At 42.1% G+C, this 23,473-nt stretch overlaps 1 protein-coding gene across 5 annotated transcripts in view; it reads left to right on the forward strand.

Annotated features, from left to right (window-relative positions):
* TMCC1 (transmembrane and coiled-coil domain family 1) overlaps nucleotides 1-23,473 on the forward strand; it is a 112,210-nt gene that overhangs the window by 83,274 nt on the left and 5,463 nt on the right. For 4 of the 5 annotated variants that reach the window (XM_004692358.2, XM_012732169.1, XM_004692359.2 and 1 more), the window contains 2 exons: nucleotides 11,461-12,395; nucleotides 22,585-22,720. In XM_004692358.2, the coding sequence (XP_004692415.1) occupies nucleotides 11,461-12,395; nucleotides 22,585-22,720 (1,071 nt within the window). Of the gene's footprint in view, nucleotides 1-1,547; nucleotides 1,706-11,460; nucleotides 12,396-22,584; nucleotides 22,721-23,473 lie in introns of those variants that run through there. The other variant, XM_012732170.1, reaches the window with a different exon arrangement.

The following is a 23,473-nucleotide window of genomic DNA, read 5'->3' on the forward strand; positions in this document are numbered from 1 at the left end:
GCCGCGCCACCAGGGAGGGCCCGCAACCTAATTTTTAAGTAAAAACAAAATGTATCAAGTCAAAATTGTTTATTAATTTGCTCTGGAGAGTCAAGGCAGAGGTCTCACACCTCTAAAGATAAAGAATTTCTGGAACTGTGGTTTCAACCCAGAATTTTCTTCATATTGATTTAATAAGGAGCTTTAGATTCCACTCAGAGAGTGTCCTTTCATTTAAATGAAAGTACTACATGAAACTGGTGAGTGCTGATGGGAAGACCTTCTTAGACCTCTGAGTGCTTTGCTGGCTTGAGCTTCCAGCTTCATGCTTAAATTTAACTATCCACAGTTTGAAGCTCATAGAAAAGATGATGCTGTGCTATAACGTTGTCTTCATGTCTGACTCCTTCCTGTGCATTAACCTCAGAAGTGTGTGCCATGCATTGTACACGCTGCACTGTGTTTTATCACTAAATGGTATTCTTGGAAACCAAGCGCGTGTGGCAGCGGCAGGCTGCACTGTGGACTTAACTGCTTTTACAAATAGAGAAATAAAGCTCAGAACTGATAACTTGCCTAAATCCTAAAGTGACATTCAGGGCAGGAACAGTCTTTTTAAGATGTTTAGTTTCTTCTTATAATTCAGTAATACCTAGTACAGGGGCTGAGGTTGGCCATACGATTGTGATATTTTAGCCTGTTATTTAAATGTCAGAGTTCTGACATTTTTTGTTCTTTTTGGTGCTTTTTGTTCAGACGTATAAGTTTTCTTTTGTCCATAATGAGTAAAAATTCAAGTCCTTCTGCTTAATTTTCTTGCTCAATTTCATTTCAGTGATTTTCATGTACCTAAAATGAAAAAGAAGAAATACTAATTTAGGAAAGCATGGGGAATCTGTTCTGATGATCTTTTAGACATTTATAGAAATGGGTAACCTGTTTTTAGTTTATATTGTTGAACCAAGCTATGTAAACAATGTTAATTGTTTGGAATGTCTTTTTTTTTTTAATTATTTATGCATGCAGAACTGTGGCACAGGCCAGAGGTGCAGGGGTGGTGAGAGGATTCACCAGAGACAGAGTGGGGAGCAGAACAGGCAGATTAATGAAGTACATTCATGAGGGGAGCAGCAGGCGAAATAGGAGAGGTCTGCTGCGCCCTGTTGGCCAGCTCCCTGCCTGGGGATTGAACTCGTGCGGCAGTGGCTGCAACAGCTTCATAGTGCTGTGCTTTAGCCATTTGTACCACCAGGGAAGGCCCTGGAATGTCTTTATTCTTTAAGCTATTCTCTAAACCTTATCTCTTTTTAAATGAGAAGATAAACATGAATGCTAAATGCCCTGTATCTTTAAATTCAACCAGCTTGATGCTTTTTGTCTTTTATGAAAGATGCTCACAACTCAAAAAGAGAGGCAGATACTGTCTCTGATCTCCATTCTCAGAGTCAGGCTGTCATTTGCATCACTAGCAGACTGTACGTACACACACACACACACACACACACGGACGGACGGATGGTTGTTTGGCAGAAGCTTTCTGTTTGTTCAGCACAGAGTGCTCCCAGGCTCCCAGATGTAGAAAGCTCTAAGAGTTGCTGCAGGAGACAGAACCGGAACTGTATACAGACTGAGGTGGGAACGGCGGAGGATTGGCTATGCAGGGATGTTGATGTGGTGCGGCTGTCCCTGTCTTTTCTGTGAGAAGGGCTTCTCTGAGGCTGTGAAGGTGAGAAGCCCAGGAATCCACTAGAAGCTTCATTTCGCCTGGCTCTGTGGTGGGGGAGTGCATTCCCAGTGGTGGCTGTCCTCATTTACAGCATTATTCTCGGAAACCAAGCGTGCAGCGGTGAGAGACTGTGCCACAGCTCCTCTGCAATTTGGGAACGGGGACAAGTGGGAAGCGCTTATAGCCAGAAGAGGTTATGATTTGTTTCACGATCCAAAGCTTGCTCTGGCAGTGTACAAATGAAGGATGAGCTTTATGGCACGCAAAATCAGCAGACTGCCTGACAGGGGGTTTTGGTAAGAAAATGTGTTGTTTTTGTTTCTTGTCTCCTTCCCCCTTATTTATTGTTTACTGTATCAACTACATAGAGTTGCCTCTACAGTAACTGAAACATTTTGTGGAATCATATTTGTTGGGAAGGGGTGACCGAGAGCCAGAAAGAAAAACATAATTTCTGGTTATCACTTGTGACCTTCAGAGATAATCATCACGTTTTCTCAGATATCCATGAATAGACAGAAGCCCAGACTCTCCAGAGCAAAACTGCTGACTAACAATTAGCTATCCTTTCCCTTCTTTGAGCAGTCATAATTTACCCCTTTTTGTACAGCTTTCCCTATAGTCTGAAGTACAGAAGAAAAATAAAGCTTCCTGCTCATGCAGAGTTGCTGCCTCTGAGCAGAAGCAGGCCGAGCACAAGTGTGGAGGTGGAGGGAGGCAGGGTGAGGGGTCTGCTATGAGGAAGGTGGGCTGAGGGGTCGGCTAGGCTGCTATCATAGCTACGCGTGGTAGGTATTTGTCTCGGGTTCATTGTCATTGTTGTTAAGTATCAAGAGGTTGTTAGTGCTGTGTCTCTTGTATTGTGATTTGATCCTTTTAATGTTCTTGTTTCTGCATTTTTTCTTTGCCAGATCCATTTCTGTCATGAAATCTTTTTGTTATTGTTAATACATACTAGCCTTTAATAGAGGAAATAATAGTTGCAGAGAGTCGTCTTGAGATATTTTAAACCCCAAGAAGGATGTAGAACATTTTCTACTTATAAATCTAAGTTCTTACTTCTAGTAGTTTTTGGAATCTTGATTTTAGAGCCTTTAATAAGTGTTTTATTACAATTTGAAATGTTGCAGTCAATCTAAATAATCCTACCAGAAACGCCAAGCTCAAATCTGCTTTAGGTTGGATACTGTTTTTTATGATTTCCTAAACATGAAGGTTGATTATTCCCCACCCTAGCTTTGGCCGGTGTTGCTAGAAGGGTTAGTGACTATTTATTATAGCCTATTTCGGATCTTGTTCCTTAGCCCCTCTTCTCACCAGTCAGAAGAGCCAAGTTTCCTTGCTAGTGAGATTGGGCCCAGAAGAGATCCATTGACACCTGACATTTTGCTGACTCATTGGTTATATAAGCCTGGTAAGCTCTTCATGTACCCCAGTAGATCACTGGACAGGTGACCCCTTCTAACTTACTCATCTTTTCTCTCTCAGCATCCTTCTAGTCCTTTCTTAAGCCTCTTTTGTAAGTCATCTCCTTTCCCCATGTGAATAATTCTAAGAAAAACCGAATAGACAAACCCTTTCTCTTTTCTCTCTCTTTTTTTAATTTGCCTTGTTCTTTTTTTTTAAGATTTATTTTTATTTATTTATGCATAAAAAAACTGGGTTTTTTTTATGAGGTGTGGGGTGGGGGTGTAGTGAGAGCATTCACCAGAGGCAGAGTGGGGAGCAGAACAGGCAGATGGATGAAGTACATTCATGAGGGGAGCAGCAGGCGAGACAGGAGAGGTCTGCTGTGCCATGTGGGTCAGCTCCCTGGCTGGGAGACCCGAAGTGCTGCAGTGGCTGGCAATAGCTTGATAGTGCTGAGACTTTAACCCCTGCAACACAAGGGAGGCCCCAGATTTGCCTTGTTCTTTATTTTCATCTTGATGATGATAAAATTCCAAATTATTTTGACACATGAAACCTACAAGACTTTTCTCTCTTTTGGTCTAGTTAAAGAAACAATTTTTTCTTCAGTTTTTGAGGTTACAGTTCAAGTGCCTCTGTTCATAGAATTCTGCAAATTCTAAAGTAGGTTTTTCTCCCTTACCTTATTTTGTTTCTCACAGAAGTCTGGTGTTTTTTGTTTTTCATTTCTTGGGCAGCAGTCTTCAGAGTTACATTGTTTGGTTACTGGTTTTTCCTTCACTCTCTTCCACTTTTGCCCACTTTTTTTTTTGCCTGGCCAAGAGTTGAAGAAAGGAAAGGAATCAGTACTGCATGTGCAAAGATCCTATTGTGGGAAGAAACAGAATGAGCAGCAGGGTTTGAAAAAGGCTAGTGAGACTGGCATGAGGGAAGTGTGCTGTGAAACACAGCTTGAAAAAAATCTAGTCATTGACTGATTTCATAGACCATGTCCAGATTTGTCTTCTCTAAGAGTTAGGGAAGTTGCTAAGAGAACTTAAGCACTGGGTAATAGTAGACTTAAAAAAAAAAAAAAAAAGTTCTAACTTTACTGAGAGCATGAGTGAGTGCATAGATCAGTAATGGTAAGTGATCCAGGAGAAAATTCAGATTTTATCCTCAGATGGTGGGAGAGTAAAGGTGAATAGAAGTAGATGGAAAAGTCGTTGGAAATTTGGAAAGTAAAACAGATAGCCCTTGGTGTGGACTGGATACAGGTGGAAAATTCCAAGATGGGCCCTGGACTTCGGTCTGGTTTGGTTTTGGCTGTGTAACCTGATGGGTGGTGATGCTTTTCCTGAGATAGAGTGCCGTCTGGAGGAGACAAGGTTTAGAGGAGGATCGTGGCCGACTGGTTTTAGAAATGTAGATTTTTCCTATACACTAGTTTAGTTGCCTTTTGACTATTTGAATCCAAAGCAGATTATGCTGCTCTAACCTTAGGGAAGCTTTCGGTGACACTCCCAGAACAAAGTCCAGAACTGAGCTTCGCCCTGCCTCAGAGCGCACCTCCCACCACGAGCCCCTCCTCTCCCGACTCCCAGTTACCATGCAGGTTGAGCCTCCCCTGGTGCCTTTGCACATGCTGAGCTGTCGGCCTGAGCTGCCTTCCTTCGCTCTTTAATCAAAAACTCTTTCCTTTAAGACTCGTTTAATTCTTAACCTCTTCCCAGAAACTTTCTTTGGTCCCGTTCCCTTCCTCTGATTACATGGCTCCTTCCTGCACTCAAGAACTATGTTGCCTTCCTATCTATTATGTCATTACTCAGTCAGACCTGTATTTTAGTTAATCATTTCCTGTCTCAACAACTAGGTCATATGGTCCATGAGAGTGGAGATTGCACCTTTAACATAGGGTTTTACATTAGGAAACCAAAGGTTAATTGCAAAATGGTTTAAGTGGTTGAAGCCTCACTTTATTCAGAATATATATATCGTGCTTTCTCAGTATAGCACAATTATATCCTTCCCCCATCTCTTTGCTCCCAATTTTCATTTTTAACGTGTGGATACCTAGACACGTGGTAAAAATGTTCTTCCTTTCATGTATGAAATTCCTGAGCTGTTTGTTTTCATCATATACATTTCTAACTTTATTTGTAATTTATTAGAAAAACTGATCTCTGTATGCCACATCACAGCAAACTAAGTGTGCCTGAGAAGTACACACGAGAGAATTTCTCAGCTGAAATGTGTTTACCATGAAAGGGGAGGTTTTAGGGAGAGAGTAGAAATAGCTGAGTATTGTTCCCATGGTTAAGATGCCCTTTCTGCACAGGGTGCATGTAAACTGTGGGTTTCACTTGGCTGGGCGTGAGAGGTGTGGGCGAGTTAGCAAGGGCAAGTCTCAAGGTGGTGATGACAGAAAATTCAAGCTGAGAGGTGTGCAGCGCCTAAAGCGTGACTACCCTCGGTTTGACTTCAACACAATCTGCCTGGCAGAAAAAGAAAAGCTTACAAGGCCAGTCAAAGCATTTTCATGTTTATTATTGATTAGGTAGGAAATAGATTCTGGTTCTTAGTGTCCAGATTTTTTATCTCTAGGGGTAATGACTTGAATTAGATGTGGGTGTTTGTCTCTCCAAAACCGAGTACTCTTGTTTCCTTGACCCCACCAGTATGCTTGAATTGAACTGCAATCTCAATTTTTGTTTTAAAGTATGGTTGTTGTATCACAGAGATGATTTGGCAGAACACTGTAACCAGGTCTGCAGGTGTCCCAGATCGACTTGCTTAGCCACTGCACAACCTCACCTGTGATACTGACCCTTGACTAGGTCTACTTTCACATGGAAAGCTGTAAGCTTCTCTTTATTTTCAACTTACAGAAACTTCCCACTCTCCACCCCCTTTTTATGCGTTCTTCATTTGGTCAGAAATAATGTGGATTGTTAATGTGTAGAATATGAGATTTCCTGAAAGAGAGGACTCTTAATAAGGAACAGGTAAGATGACGTCATCACACTAAGTAAACCGGCCCGAGCCATTGGCATTTATTGGCAGCATTGTCCAGTCAGGGATTTGTAATTTTTTCCTACTTACAAATATGTACTTGGATTTTTTTTTTCAAAGATGTATTTATTGATGCATACAGAAATGGGGTACATGCCACAGGTGCAGGGGTGGTGAGAGGATTCACCAGAGACAGAGCGGGGATAGAACAGGCGATCGACAAAGCACACTGCTGAGGGGAGCAATGGGGAGACAGGAGAGGTCTGCCGCCCTGTGGGTCAGCTCCAGGGCCAAGGATCAAACTCACACTGCGGCTGCAGCCGGCTTGCAGTACTGCGTCCTTATATTGTGCCACCAGGGAGGGCCCTGCACTTGGATTTTTAATAGTGAATCAAGTGAGGAATAGGAAAAGATAGGAATGTTTGCTGTGTTCAGCAGGCATAATCTGATTCAACATATACATGCACTTAGTATGTTTTCAAATAACCTCATGAGAAAGAGAATATAATTCCATTGTATAGATGAAAAAATTTAGTCTTAGAAGTGACCCAAAGACACACAGCTAGTAAAATGATAAAACCAGTTTTGAATAAAACCCTGTTACTCTTCTTGTCAGTGCTCTTTTGTCTCCAGATATGATTGCTCTCAAAGCCAGGTATTGCCATACCCTCAGAGGAAGTATATAGATTTTTAATATTTTTGCAAATGAAAATAATTAGCCATTATGAAGCTTTATCGACTACTCTACTCTAGATGGCTCTATCCTCCCTCTGATTCACCTGGTGTTTTGAGGCGTGACTGTCTAAATTATCTCCTGGGCTATTTTCTACTCAGTTAATTCAGATGAGTTAATAGAGAATGCTGGTCTGGGAAATGAATTCTTAATAATTAGAGGTAAAGTACAAACGAGGCAGTCAGTCTGCTAGTTACAGCACCAGCTGGGGTGAGTTGTGCCTTCTCACCATGTTGCCAGCGTTGTGGCTTACTGCCTGGCATATAAGTATTCAAAACATACTTAACTGACACATTATGGCCCTAGCTCTTTTCTATACTTATGTTCTAACCTCATCCACGAGCAGCTAGAACTTGATATTCCAGTGGGTATGATGAGATATGAAAGTCCTTTCGGAAATGGTCGAGGTGAGTATATAATGGTGTGCAGGCATCAGCAGGTGGCACACACAGTCAGTTCATTTGTAGATGAGGCATCATAGTGTCTCTCTTTATAGGGTGTGGTATGTCTTGGGAGGTTAGTGTGGCCAGGCGCTGGCCACACCTACTAGATCAGCTATCAAGTGGCAATACCAACTATCAAGAGAAGGCTCAGTCACAGAGTTACTTTATTGCAGTGTTTAATCCCATTATTCCTTTGGTTCAGACTCTTTCTAATTACTGTTTATACTTGAAATACGAAAATTTCACATTTCCTTAGAAAAGGAAATATATTTTGGAATCTTTCAATATTTGAATTTTTTATTATAGCTACTTCCATGGTACAAAAATTATAGCCAGTACTACTAACAGCTTACTCTGTGCCTGGTATTGTCAATATTTGAGAACTTTGTTTATTGACTCATTTCATCCTCCTGTCTTCTGGAGTGAGAATTAGTATTGGCCCCATTTTATAGTTAAGGAGAGAATATGGGGGTTAATTAGCTTGACCGAGGTCATGTGTTTAGTAAGTAGCGAAAATTGAACCCAAGCAATTATTGCTAGAACCTGTGCTTGCTTCCAAGCTAAATCAGTAGCCAGATTCAGTATTACTACTGATTACTGAAAGGGTTTTCATGTATGTTTAAGAAAATCTGTCCCTATTTTCTAACACTCCTTCTAAAAGGTTTAAATTTTGCTTTTCAAATTTGGACATAGTCTGTCTGGAGTGTGGTGTAGTAATCTAATTTTATGTTGTTATATATGGATAACCTAATATGCCAACACAGCCTGTTGGAAAAAAGAGCCATTTTTTTTTTTAGTTGGTGCATTCATAATTCACTGCTAAGGCCATTTCCATGCTATGTATTCAAGCCTTTAGGGAGCTCTTCACAGCACGAAAGGTACTGAGAGTATTCACAGCCTCCTCCCATAACAGTTCAACACATTTCTTTGCACTTGCTCTCTGCCCTCTTTCTATTTTTTTCTCTTTATCTCTCCAGCCCTCTTCCACTTTCTCCCCATCCTTTCTCGCTCCTTCCTTTTTTAAGGATAGTGCCAGCCAAAATGGGAGGAGTTGCTGAGTGATGCCGTGATTCACAGCCTCAGGTGTTAAACTACATTCCTGCTGCGGCTGTGGGTTAGTTTTCCTTGGAGGCTAAAGACAGAGGGCTCTGTCTCTGTGGGCATGTTGGTGATGCCAGTGGGCGCCATGCACAGAAAGGACATGGTATGGTCCCAAACAACCCAGGTAGGGCAGAAGTCAGTTGAAAGACATGCTGGCTTATTTCTTTAGTTGTGTAGGGAAACAGCATCACATCTAAACTGTGATGATTTGTAAATAATTATAGTGAAATTTTGCAGTGGTTTTTCTCAGTTTTTTTTTTTTTTTTAATATTTTACTTATTTATGCTTACAGAACTGGAGTGCAAGCCAGAGGTACGGGGCGGTGAGAGGCTTCACCAGAGACAGAGTGGGGAGCAGAACAGGCAGATCAACGAAGCACAATGCTGAGGGGTGCAGCGGGCGGGTCAGGAGAGGTCTGCCACGCCATGTGGATCACCCCCGGGGCAGGTGGGGATCGAACTTGCTCAGAAGCAGCTGTGCCAGCTTGCGGTGCTGCATCCTAACCCATTGCGCCACCAGGGAGGGCCTGGTTTTTCTCAGTTTTATAGATGTAATCAAACCTTGATTCTAGCTACTACATGTCTTTTCACCAGTAGGACCAGTTTTATCCTCCCAGAGTAAAGGTTACATTTATTTTCCATATTTACACTTCTTCAGACAACAGATTGCTTGTAAATTGATGCTTACCTTAACAATAAAGCTAGGCCTGTAAAACTAGACCATAAAAAAGCTGGTGGTCTTAGGTTTAGTGATATTTTATATTTGCTTTTTTTAATACAGTAGTGTATTTTTATGCTATCAAAAAGAAATGTAAAATCAGGATTGTATTACATATTATTGTAGTTATGGGGTCTGAAAACCCATTAAGCACAAAAATCATGCAATAGATACCCTGTGCAATCTAAGGCACACACAAGAATGGGTTTCTAGGAGCACCTGTTGTATTACAACTCCTGGCAACTTGCTTATCTGCAAGCCTGGATTATCTTCTCTCTTGCTGCCTTCACTCTGCCATGTCACTGGTTGTCAGATTACACCTAAGAATGAATGGGGCTGATGGAAAAGTGAAATAAAATCATTGTGCTAGTTCTTTCTTTTTTAAGATTTCATTTATTTTTACATGGAAGAACTAGGGCATACAGAGGTGGGGTGAGGGTACTGAGAAGACAGTTCACCACCAGAGACAAAGTGGAGAGCAGAACAGGCAACTGATTGAAGTACACTGTCGGGCAAGACTGGAGAGGTCTGCTGTGCCATGTGGGTCAGCTGCCTGGCGGGGGCTGGAACTGCTGCAGTGCTGCAGTGGCTGTGGACAGCCTTATCATAGTGCTGAGGCTAACCCCTTGCACCATCAGGGAGGCCCCATGGTGCCAGTTCTTAAGAACATTTTATTTTGCTTATCTAGATGGAAAATAATAATTGTCTTTCATTCACACCAGTAGTAATATATTGAATCTAGCAATATACTAAATGTGTTTTAGAGTTAGAGATAATTCCTGCTCAGACATCAAACTGAAGAGATACAACCAAGGTAGAAAAAAAGAAATGCATCTCTAGACTGACGAGTTAATTATCAGCATTTCATGAATATTTTGCATGGTGTATATTGTCATCACAAAAATGCAATTTAACTTCTTAAAGGATGAGGGTAACCTATGTACAGTTCTTTCTAAGAAATTGCTCCTAGTGACAGATGAGGATTGTGCACCAAGGAAAGGTTATGAACTCCATCTCCAAGTTGATGAACCTGTCATTTGGCCCTCATACTGGAAATTCCTAATTCTCTGAGGTGGTTCTTTTTCCCTTATTGCATGGGCCCACTCTCCCTCCCTACCTCAAGCCACTGTCCTAAAGTGTCCCCCTCCCCCCCAACTTTACCCCCCACCCTCCTTGGAGTTAAGAAACCTGACTTCCCTGGCTAACTGCCTTGAGGTGGGACCTAAGCTTCTGGATCTCTTACCTACAACTCCTTTGAACTGCTGCTCCCCATAGGAAGGATAGACCATGTGTGTTTAGGAGTTTTTTGCCTAATAAAGACCATTACTGAGTATAACTCAAAAAACATAGCTCTGGAATGCCTGAACTTAGTTGTTGACTTGTTTAACTATTTAACTCTTCCTGTCCCTGAGTATTTTTACCTTTGCTGAGTCTGTCACATTTATTTGGGATTTTAACTCTCAGGAGTGTAAAACATTTACCCTTGCCAGTTTTAGCAGGCAAGTTTTCCAATTCTTACCATCACCCTTCTCCTACAGCCAATTAAGTGTACCTGTTAGTAAAATAGAGAGAATAAGTCCATCATCCTGGACATGATTTGAATAAAAAGACTGATAAAAAGTTGGATTTTTATACTATCTGGTAAGATACCTCAACATTTTTGGAGAACCATAATCTGAAAGTGAGGGTTGAAATTAGAGTATCTGAATATTGAAATGACCTTTCATATAATTAAATTGAAATACAGAGGTGCCTTATTTTACATAGATATGCTTCTAAACAAAAATATGTATGAAGAATGTGAATTTATGCTTAAACACTACTAGAGGAGCTTTATCATTTGAAGAAACACTGTAACGGCTCTCTAGCAGGGCTTCCTAGTGGCTTGGTGGTTAAGCCTCAATGCTACCATGCGACAGCTCAGCCCACCTCCGGGGATGAGCTCGAGTTGGATCCCAGCCAGGGAACTAACCCACAGGATACACCACACCTCTCCTGTTTTGCCTTTTCTGCTCCCCGTTTTGTCTCTGGTGATACCTCTCACCCCCACCTCTGGCCTACACCCCAGTTCTTCTACACAAAATAAATAAGAAGTCTTATCTTTAAAAAAAAAAAAAAACTGACAAAGAATAACACTACTTTACACCTTGTGCAAATCTTTTTTTATCTGTTGTATGAGGATATGTATACTTATATGAGGACATAGTGTCTAAGAGGAAGACAGGACACGTTACAGAACAGGGGGAGTTACCTGTGTTGAGTCCAAGGCAGCTAAATTTTCAGTACGTTTGTGCCTATTGATTCTGGAGAGGTTGTCCTGTCGGGCTCCTTTTAACATCTGCTTCTTCCTTTTGTACTAGATTGAGCGGTTGGAAATAAGTAACCTCGCCCAGCCGTCCAGTGCAGTGGCCTCTAGCACTGATGGCAGCATCCACACAGACTCTGTGGATGGGACACCAGATCCTCAGCGCACAAAGGCTGCTATTGCTCATCTGCAGCAAAAGATCCTAAAGCTCACAGAACAGATCAAGATTGCACAGACAGCTCGGGATGACAACGTTGCTGAGTATTTGAAGCTCGCCAACAGCGCAGACAAGCAGCAGGCTGCCCGCATCAAGCAGGTCTTTGAGAAGAAGAACCAGAAATCTGCCCAAACCATCCAACAACTGCAAAAGAAGCTTGAGCACTACCACAGGAAGCTCCGAGAGGTGGAACAGAATGGAATACCCCGGCAGCCAAAGGACGTCTTCAGGGACATGCACCAGGGTCTGAAGGATGTGGGAGCAAAAGTGACTGGCTTCAGTGAAGGTGTGGTGGACAGTGTCAAAGGTGGACTTTCCAGCTTCTCCCAGGCAACCCATTCAGCAGCAGGGGCTGTGGTTTCAAAGCCCAGAGAGATTGCCTCACTAATTCGGAATAAATTTGGCAGTGCAGATAACATCCCTAATCTGAAAGACTCTTTAGAGGACGGGCAAGTGGATGATGGTGGGAAGACCTTGGGGGTGATTTCAAACTTTCAGTCAAGCCCAAAATATGGTAGTGAGGAAGATTGTTCTAGTGCCACTTCAGGCTCAGTGGGAGCCAATAGTACTACCGGAGGCATTGCTGTAGGAGCATCTAGCTCCAAAACAAACACTCTAGACATGCAGAGCTCAGGATTTGATGCACTACTACATGAGATCCAGGAGATCCGGGAAACCCAGGCCAGATTAGAGGAATCCTTTGAGACCCTCAAGGAACATTATCAGAGGGACTATTCGTTAATAATGCAGGCCTTACAGGAAGAGCGGTATAGGTAAGTTATGTGAAGTTAAAATCCTAAGTTATTTATGTCTGAAGTTCCCCTCCCTTTGAATTAGAGGGAATTGTTTTAAAGATCTTTGGGTTTTTTTTTTGTTTTTTTTTTTTAAGATCTTTGTAAAGTACTTTTCTGTGAAGTATCCAGAGCATTTTAAATATGTTTCATGCCATCTACACGAGATTCTGATCATTGAGAACAAAAGAGAGGCATGTAATGGTAAATGCCTCCAAATTTACACACTAAGGAAGCACTTTAGTTCAGAGGGTGAAGATTTACAGGTAGTTCGCTCTCACTTTTCTAAGTCTTCATTTCAAATGAAGCTCAAGCTCTAAGTAAAACATTCCACTTTTTATAACCACAGAACCACAAATTGTTGTACACTATTGCTATATGTCGGAGGCCCTTTGTTCCCCGATCACGGATTATTGGGGGGGCAGAACAGTCAGGGTCTCAAGATGGGACCGGCGTAGGTGAGCTGAGCGGAGATTCCTAAAAAAGGAGAAAGGGGAGTGAGGAAGACACGGGAACCAGAGTGGGTGCAAGTCTTCCTGCTCTGCTCTTAGCAGAAGTTTATTTTATGCATTAGGAGCAAGCAGTGGGATGACATCAGCACATGAACTGGACTGAGAGATCACAGTCATCTTTTTTCTAAGAAGAGTTTGGGGTCGTATTGCCCTTTAGCTAAGATATAACATTCATTATTCTTAAAATCAATCTATTAAAGTTAAGATAGGTACATAAACTTATAAAATTTAAGGCTAACATTGTTATATTTACTACAGTGTTGGTTGGCTAAAATAAAGTCCCTTTAAACCTTAAGTGCTATTTAATGATCTTCATTCTCATTGAGACATCCTAGAGGATAAAGTCAAAGTCGAGGACTAGAGTGGAGGCTGGGCTGGAGATGTGAGGTCAAGGAGAAGTTGTGAAAGGGGGTAAAGGAAGGTCGAAGACTAGGCTGGAGGAGTTTTCTGGTAGATAAATCACTAAGGGAGATAGTTAAGATTCCTCATTTAAAGACTGAGCAATAAAAGCTTAAATAAGAGAGTAGAATGATAAGAATTTGGTTCTGTTCCAGGTAGTAAAAGAACTTTAATTATTTTTTAGCATGTTCTTACAAATTGTTTTTATTAATCAGCCAGTTGTAATATTATTTTTTGCTTTCTAGAGGAATTTCCTGTGTTGGGCAGTGCTTGCTCACCTGAGCCAGGCAGCGCCTTATGAGGCTAAGGCATTCTGGTTGTAAGCTGATGGTTGCTTAGAATATTTTGATATTACAAAAAAGGGAGGTCATAACATAAGTTAGTGTGGAAATTCTGATTTTTCAGAGCACTTTCGTCTCTATCCGGAATATGTCAGTCAATAGAGATTGCATAGCTTGTGTCAGCTCTACTTCATTGGATTGTAAAGATCTGTAATCCTGGTAACTAGAAATCAGACAGAGTTCAGCCAGAATGATGAATAATGAGCACTGTAGATTTTTGGCCATCCACATGCTTCCCTGGGTAGTTGGTGTACAAAGATGCGACTAGAAGTAAATTCGGATAAACATGTCTGTTACTTCTGTTGTTATGGATTAGCTGATTTATGAATGGGGTGGGCTTAAGCATGCTGTGATTTTGTAGTGGTCAGAGAATTCTCAAAGGGGTAAGTGCTTTGAGTCATAAACTGAACTAAAGCTAGAGGCTGGTCTTTTTTGTGTGTATTTCACATTATGCTCAATATTAGACCACTCTTAGTTGTTTTCCCTTGTCTGTCCTTTCCTCTTGTCCTATTCCTCTCCTACATGCGGAGAGAAATAACACCTTCCAGGAGTGCTCATCCAGGCTAGATTTCGTCAGCCAATAAGGACCTCCTAAGACTGGTGCTGAGTTAGTTGGATCTTGAAAGAACTGGGTTCTGGCCCTGAGAGAGCCCTCAATACTCTTTTATGATTGATTTTAAGCATTGAACAAACCATCCTTAAGAGCTTTCACCTTTTTTTTTTTTAACTGTAATTTCAGTCTCAAAGTTCCTCCCTAAATCATTATAACTGACAAGGAACTTTAGATACCTAAATCTGCTTTGAGCTTAACTATGTAAAAGCAAAAAGCTTTAAACATAGTAAGATTTTTTTTTAAGTAAATTATGCCATATTTTGACAGGTGAAGTCCTCCCCTCCAAGCCCCACTCCCACTAAAAGTACTAAAACACATGTAGCTCTTGTGGTAGGATAACAATCTCAGACATGATTACTTCCCTTGAAAAAGTGTTTCAGCTACTGTATTAGGTGACACCCTCCTAGATCAGAGATAAGCCAGGGCTCTTTTCCTCAAATTCCTCAGGAGTGAGAAACGTGAATATGTAAGCTGGGAGCGCTTCACCTAATGCCTCACTCTGGGTGTGGCTCGGAAGTTCAGAGCCATCTGAGGCCAGCAGAGGCGCTTCCCTAGTTGTATGTAGAGCATGCCGCTCAGACCGGGGTGGCCAAAGAATCTAGAAGAGCAAGTATGGAGAAACAGGAAGAACTGGGTCCCAGGACTGATGCCAATAGGCAGCTGTGAGCGCACACCACTTTATTATTCCTCAGACCCTTGGCCATGTGTGGCCAGGACAGAGAAGCATAGCTGTGTGGTAGGATCTTGAGAAGATTATGAGCTGAATTGGGGAACATTCATTTTCCCACCTACCTTGTTACCTCATTTGTGTTGAAGGAAGAGAGACTAGGAAACACAAACTAGTTTTCAGCTGAAAAGGAGAAAGCACAATATCAGTCTCCCCAAAACTTTCAGTGTGTGGGCAGTACATTATTTTGAAGGCAAGAAAGAGCAAGAGACTCAAGTATGTAAGGGAACAAATAAAATCTTAAGAGCTGCTCTCTGCAATTTGGAGACCTGCTAATTCTAGTTCTCCAGCACACCTCACACCTCAGGTCATACTGCTGTCTTCCAAATATTTTGTATCATTTACTAATCTCAACCACCTTAACAATAGTTGTCACTGCTTTGTTTTATAGAAGAGGAAACAGAATCAGATGAGTCAGGTCACATAGCTAATTAGTGTCAAAACTGGCAAGCAAATTTGGGCTTTTCCAATCTCATTTATGAAGTTATTAATTTCTTTCTCTTCCCTCTTCCTTCTTCCCGCCTCCCCCCTCCCCTCCCACTCCTCCTCCTACTTCTTCAGTGGATAATTTGAAAGAGCACATCTGTGAATCTCTTTATTGAAGGGCTCTACTTTCATAAGAATACCTCTTAATTGGGCTTTTTTTCTGTGACAAAGAACTAATTTGACCCAATATCCTCAGTTTCTGTTTCAAACTTAACTATCCAGAGCTAGTCTATATTCCTCTGAAAACAAACAGGCCTAACACCTGGAATTAAGAGTCTAAAATTGCTATATAATCCTCCTTGGCTTATGATGGGTGTATGCCCGTTACAAATTGAGAGTATTGGAAATCAAAAATGTATTTCATACACTTAGACTCCTGAATACCATAACTTAGCTTGGCCTTCATAAACACTCTCAGAACACTTCCATTTGTCTCCAGTTGGGTAAAATCATCTAGCACAATGCCACTTTATATAACAAAGTGTTGACTATCTCCTGTAATCTCTTGAACACTGTACTGTCAGTGAAAAGCAGTAAAGCCTGTTGGGTCTCATCACCATACAAATACCATATTGGCGGTTTGTCCTGTGGCCATGCGACTGGCCAGGAGCAGGCGCCCCCTGTCACCGGCTCCATGAACCGGATCATACAGCACCCCGCCTGGGAAAGATCCGAATTTGAAATCTGCAGCTCAGTTTCTTCTGAAAGCATATTGCTTTCCCACCATTGTTACATCAAACTGGTCTGTCAAAAGTGAGTGGCAGTGTGTTTCTGACCAGCTCTCTCATCTTCTGTCCAGAGATAGTCAAGTCATGTTGAAGCAGATCACTTGTTCAGTTAGAGCTTTAAGTGGGCTGTGCTGTCTTGACTGTTAGCCTACTTATTGCCATTCTTCTGCCTGGGAGGACTATTCACAGGGACTGCCCTGTCTGTATTTTTGCTCGTATGACTCAGTGCAATTTAAAATATCCTGGACTTAATACAAATGTCTCAGAAGCTGATTTCCAAAGGACAGTAATCCCCTTAAAATAGAAGCTTTCTAAATGGCATCACTGCTCATCAACACCAAATGGTCTTTAGCGTGCCCTACATGACATTGTTTTAAAACAGGCAGTAGCTAAATGAGATTCTGAACCAGATCTCCCAAGAGGAAAAACTACAGAAGGAATCTGTGAAACGGCCCATGAGCATTTTCCTAGTCCTCCCCTATTTCCAAAGCATTTTGCACAGCGGAGCTTTCTCCATGGTAATTTATTAGTATAGTATGCCCACCGCAGGAATGGGACTTGTTACTGATTTTTCAGCAGCAAATTAAATATATGTTCAGCTGTTTTACTTTGCAGCCTGATAAGAGCCGTTTTACCCTCTGAGCCTTAGCACGCACATCTGCAGGAGGAGACTACCCTGGTCATCTGAGGGCTCTTCTACCCTGCAGTACTGAGGGGGCCCAGTTGCCACTAGCTAGCTAGCCTGTGCTCGTGCTTTACGGGATAACAAGCAGGACAAGAGTCATTTGAAGGCAGCACAGGTCCCATAACTTAAAAAAAAAAGTGTCTAAACCTTGGGCATCCCTAGTGGTGCAAGGGGCTAAGTCTCAGCACTGTGGGGCTCTTGGCAGCAACTGCAGCACAAATTCCATGCCCGGACAGGGAGTGACCCACATGGCTCAGCAGACCTCTGCTGTCTCCCCTCAGCTGTGTGTTCTATTCAGTCGGCCTTTTTCTTCTCCCTACTCTGTCTGTGGTGAATTCTCTCACCGCGCCCCCCTCCCACACCTCTGGCCTATACCCCAGCTCCCGTATGCATAAATAAAATAAATCTTTAAAAAATACTAAACCTTGCCTCCTACCTTCCCAAAATACATGATTTATCATATATATTTAAAGACTTATGGGAGAGGAGTAGAGTAAGGAAGTTATTATTGTCCTTATTATGCAGTTATTTATCTGTTACCACTTTGTCTTCCAAATGGAGTATATGAAAAATATAGGCCAGTCAAAATCATGTATTAGTAAGCTCAAGAAATACCCTCCCCACTTCATGTCCAGAAAGATTTAATTCGTGTTATGTGGAGGGATTAAAATCCTTTCAGGGAGTTCTTGGTTTAAAAAAGTCATATATGAAATGCTATACAGAATTTACCTTCCCTTTCTTCCCTCTGTTTTGTGATTATTAATATTTAATGAGAGGGTGAAGGTGTTCTTTCTGTGAATTCCCTGTGTGTCTGACTTCTGGTTTATAATATTTTTTATTCAAACAGGAAGTAAAACCAGCAAATAAAGTAAGCAAAAGTGATTATGAATGCAATAATGGGAGCAGTGGGAAGTCAGTGAGAGGTGTTTCTTCCTTTAGTTATTGTTAAGCTTTTGTATTTGATTAATAGTACAGGAAAAGAATGTTTTTAAAGCGAAGATTAAAAAAATAATCTGAAACCAACCAGCATGAGCCAAGGGCTCAGCGCCTCACTATTCCTCCCCAGCAGGGGGAGACACTGCTTATTTGGGGCCTGTGTTTCCTAATTATAAGGGGGACTTCCCAAGGAGGAAGAAGGTAAGGATTAATGTGGAAATATCCTCATGAATCTGAGTTCCTTGGAGGCAGATGCTATACATTTAAAGGTTTGTGGGAGAACAGTAGAATAAGGACGTTATTACTGTTCTTATTATTGCTGCTGGTGTTTTTATGTTTTGATGCATACAGTGGTTAAGTAGATTGGATTGAACCCTCCCCCCAACACACACACACACACACACACACTCACTCACTCACTCACTCACTCCTCTACCCAACATAACACCAGAGCATTTTTGCTGTGTTCTTTGTGTTAACCTATTTTCAGGCTCCATGTGTGGGTTATATAATCCTCAGAGAGCCTGATGGCATTCAAAAAATATTTGAAAATTGGTAAGCATGATCTGGGTTCATGATTTCATTTTGTTGTGAGAAGAGATGAACAAACTTCTATGACCTGGATGAACAGATTAGGGGGAAAGTTTTAATAATGACAGACCAATAAAGTTCTTCCAAGTTACTGAGGCAACCCAGCAGATCTGCATTCCGGGACAGCAAGGGCATCTGGCCAACTTCTTTTGTTCATCAAATTTTACAAAAAGCATCAGCGTTGATGGCTTTCTCAGTTCCTTCCCGATGTTTCCTGCAGATCAGAGGGGCTTGCTATGGTAACCCAAACACAACTGTTTGTGTGAGTGTGGCAGGTTCCAGCTACACAATAACAGCTGCAACTTTTCTATTCTTTCAGAAAGTCAGCATTCTCCAGGTAATTCTTATGACTTGAAGAGGGAAACAATTGCTGGTAGTTAATAGTGGGTGAATTAATGGAGCAGTTGCAGTCTGTTTCGTCTGTGAGAAAATGGAGCTCTTCTTACTAACCCCAGTTCTACTCTGCTAACAAAAAACTATCTCTGGGAACAGTACCTACATATTCTCATTTGGGAAAACTCAAATTGGGGAAAGCATGCTGTTTGTTAATTTCTCATGTAACTGAGTAAATTGTTCAGTCTCTGAAGGGCTTTATTTTCTATTAGAGCATGGTGAGAATTAGCAATTTCTAATCTTTCTGTAGATTTGCAAAGATTAGGGCCTCCCTACTGGCAGAGCAGGTTAAAGTACAGCACTATGAAGCTGTCTGCAGCCACTGCAGCTTCGGCCAGGGAGCTGATCCAGATGGTATGGCAGACCTCTCCTGTCCTGCCCACTGCTCCCCACAGCAGTGTATTTCAGTCGATCTGCCTGTTTTGCTCACCACTGTCTCTGGTGAATCCCAGGCCTGCACCCCAGCTCTTATATGCATAAATAAATCTTTACAATAATAAGATGTTTTACATTTACCCTTAAAATAAAATGTGAGGCATAGCCTAAGGCATTACTAATAATCACCTTAGCTGTTCACAAGTGAAAATATCCAAACATCTTATCACACCCAAAACCATAAAACAGCCTCAGAAGGAACATGAAGGGGGTACCTGGAGCAGGGAACTCCATAAAGTACTTTAAAACAAAAGTTACAGGCCATCCCTGGTGGCGTAGTGGGTTAAAGCGCAGCACTGAGAAGCTAAAGCCACTTCTGCGTGCCCCGGAGGTGACCACATGGCGCAGCAGACCTCTCCTGAGCCGCCCGCTGCTCCCCTCAGCAGTGGACTTCATCGATCTGCCTGTTCTGTCTCCCACTCTGTCTCTGGTGAAGCCTCTCACCGCCCCTGAGCCTCTGGCCTGTACACCCCAGTTCTGTATGAATAAATAAATAAATCTTTAAAAAAAAAAAAACAAAAGTTACAAATGGCACAAGGAAATAATAGTTGACTATACTGCCAGAGACAATGCAGTAATACCTTCAAAGTGCTAGGGAAGAATTACTGTGACCTCAGGATACTGTGTCGTCCAATTCTTCAAGGATGTGTGAAATTAAGTTGCTTTCAGACAGATGGAGACTAAAATTAACATATTTTATAGAAACCTTTGTGAAAGAAATACCAAGAATATATTTTCAGAAGGAAAAAAATGAAGTAGTAAATAAAGTATGTTGGTAAATCTAATCTATATATTAAAAAATCTTAATGTCTGCATCACTTTTGATCTAAAATTCTGGAGAATATGGGGTTCAAGGGTTGCATTTCAGAGGGATAATAGAGAGTGTTAAAATAAGGGTGAGGAAGACGTATATCCCAGTCTGCCTGCACGCTGCCTGACAAGTTTCTGGTCACTAATCCTCCTTCAACTGATGGACACTTACAGAATCATTAGAATACATAAACAAATGCAAATGCAATTTTGCTTTTTAACTAGGCAAACATACACAAAACTTCTAAAGCATAGGGCATCAAAGTAAGTTGTTATGCCTGCGTGCCCAACTGGGACTTCCTAACCATGGAGACAGTTGACAGAAGCAGGAATGTCCTTAAGATTCTTTTTTCCCCCCCAAAGATTCTGAGGTGTAGGCCAGAGGTCCAGGGTGTGAGAGGATTCACTAGAGATAGAGTGGGAGCAGAACAGGCAGGCAGACTGAAATACACGGCTGAGGGGAGCAGCGGACAAGACAGGAGAGGTCTGCTGTGTCATGTGGGTCACCTTCCTGGCCAGGGATTGAACTCGTGCTGCAGTGGCTGCAGACAGCGTCATAGTGCTGAGACTTATCCCCTTGTGCCATCAGGGAGGGCCTCCCCCACCCCCTTAGGATTCTTTTTTAAAGATTTATTTATTTATACATACAGAGCTGGGGTATAGGCCAAAGGTTCAGGGGTGGTGAGAGGATCCACCAGAGTCAGAGTGGGAAGCTGACCAAATACACTGCTGAGGGGAGCAGCGAGCGGGTCAGGAGAGGTCTGCTACACCATGTGGATCACCTCCGGGGCAGGCAGGGTACGAACTCATGCTGAAGTGGCTTTAGCTTATTAATGCTGTGCTTTAACCTGCTGCACCACTTAGGATTCTTAATTTCACTGTAGCAAGTTCCCAGAGCAACAGCTTGTAAGTTCTGGCTTCACTTTGCCCTTAGCTCCTGGCACTTGGAGTAGAAGGACAGTGTTATCTTTACAAGTATGTAAAGGAGGGAAAGAAAGAAAGAGTTCAAAATGGTACTGCATTGCAATCAAGACTTTTCCTATGATTAATTCTGTAACTGTGCATAAGGAACTACTTCCTCTAGCTGAATTCAGGTATCAGTCTTAATACCCTTGAGAGAGGGGCTTGTTCTTTGTGATGCCAAAGAAAGACTGTGGGGTGAGAATTTTGAGTAGCCAGGTTTTAGTACAGTTTTAGAAAGATCTTTTCTAAAAGCTGTTTCTGTCTAGCAAGGGAGGAAAAACTGCTTTAAAAACAGAAGACCTGACACTGCAGCTATTCAAGGAGAAATTGCTTGTCAGGGGTGTTGTAGAAATAATTCCTTGATGGAAAGAGATTGAGCTAGACCTCTAAGACCTTTTCTTTTTTTTTTTTAAAGATTGATTTATTTGTGCATACAGAACTCGGGTACAGGCCAGAGGTGGAAGGGCGGTGTAAGATTCACCAGAGACAGAGTGGAGCAGAACAGACACATCGACAAAGTATACTGCTAAGGGGAGCAGCGGGCAAGACAGGAGAGGTCTGCTGCGTCGTGTGGGTCACCTCTGAGGTGGGATCAAACTCACTCTAAAGTGGCTGTGGCTAGCTTGCAGTGCTGCATCCTAACCTGTTTTGCTACCAGGGTGGGGCCCTCTAAAACCTTTTCTAACCCCTAGGATTTAAGATCCCTTCTAGAGGGAGTTCCCTGGTAGCGTAGGGTTAAGTCTCAGTGCTGTCACCTCTATGGCCTGAGTTCGATCCCCGCCAGGGAGCTGACCTACATGGCACAGCAGACCTCTCCTGTCTTTGCCCACTGCTCCCCTCAGCAGTGTATTTCAGTCAATACTCCTGCTCTGCTCCCCACTCTGTCTCTAGTGAATCCTCTCATCTCCTGTACCTCTGGTCTATACCCCAGTTCCTATACATAAAAATAAGATAATTTAAAAAATAATCCTTTTTAGTCCAGGAACCTACTTTTAAATCTTTTAAACAGTCCTTTAAATATGTGTGCCACATTTTTCTTCACAATATTCTGGTTTTAACAGTTCTAAAGGGGTAGGAAGGTACATGAAAGAGTGATAATCTTAGAGACATGAAGTGGGGTATGAGACGCTTGGGTTTATTTTGTAGTTCGCCTAGTACAGCCTAGTGGTAAGTGGCGACTGCTGCTGTGGTTCCTCTCTAATCTGTACTGATGGAATGTATTAGCTATTATTTAATATTAAATAAAATCTCTTGACAGTCCTGGAAGACTTCACCATTTCTAGGCCAAAAAGGCTTGTGGTGTCGTCAGTGACACATGCCAGCGATGGGGCCTGGCTCCACTTCCATCGGTGTGGCTGGCTGCCTCTCCTTCCAGAACCCTCCCTGTCACCCGCCGGCTCTCCCGGACTGGAGAGCTCTGTCGATCCTACTGCCCCAGGCCACTCAATCCCTGTGCTTTTCTTCTTTTGCAGAGTGGGTTTTGGGATTGGATGTGAATGATACCAGGACAGATACAGGATGCTTAAAATTCTAACTTTTCACTTTTTCTTAGATGTGAACGATTAGAAGAACAACTAAATGACCTAACAGAACTCCATCAGAATGAAATCTTGAACTTGAAGCAGGAATTGGCCAGCATGGAAGAGAAAATTGCCTATCAGTCCTATGAACGAGCCCGGGACATCCAGGTTAGCATGAAGGACCACAGATGTCAGGGCAGTAGATGAATGCCGAGTAGAATGAGGGATGCCGCAGGCTGAGGGGGGTGGTCTGGGAGTGGTTATTTGATGGGTACAGTCTCTGTTTTATAAAAAAGAGCTACAGGGACCAACAGTGGTGAAGCTCACACAACATGACAGGAGTACTTGTTAACTGACCTGTGCACCTAAAAATACCTAAGATGGTCAACTCCATGTGTATTTTATCACAACTTAAAGAGAAGAAAGGAAAAAGGGATTTCTAACACATGCAACATATAACATGGATGAATCTAGAAAACACTGTGCTCAGGAAGAAGCCAGTCACAGAAGGCCACATGTTGTTTGACTCCATTACATGGCATGTCCAGAACAGGCAGATCTGTGGAGACAGACGGCAGGTTAGCAGTGGCTGGGAACTGCAGGGAGGAGGCAGCGAGTCAGAGCTCAGGGGTTCTTTGGGTGAAGAAAATGTTCTGGAATCTGATAGTAACAATGGCTATAGTTGCACAACATTTTGAATTTACTGTCACTGAATTGTACACTTTAAAACAGTGAATTTTGTTACATATTTTTTACCAAAAATATTAGGGGAAAAAAGATAGGGTAGAATATCAAGAAGCTTATACCAACTATAATATACCTGCTGTTCACTGAAATACAAGTCTCAAAAAAGGACACCATTTGGAGGCAGCATGGCAGCTTGGGTTCATGGGAAGTGTAGTCTGAGTATAGGGAAAACCA

This window comes from Condylura cristata, unplaced genomic scaffold (genome assembly GCF_000260355.1).
Source record: "Condylura cristata isolate star-nosed mole 26May11 unplaced genomic scaffold, ConCri1.0 scaffold00033, whole genome shotgun sequence".
Taxonomy (NCBI): domain Eukaryota; kingdom Metazoa; phylum Chordata; class Mammalia; order Eulipotyphla; family Talpidae; genus Condylura; species Condylura cristata.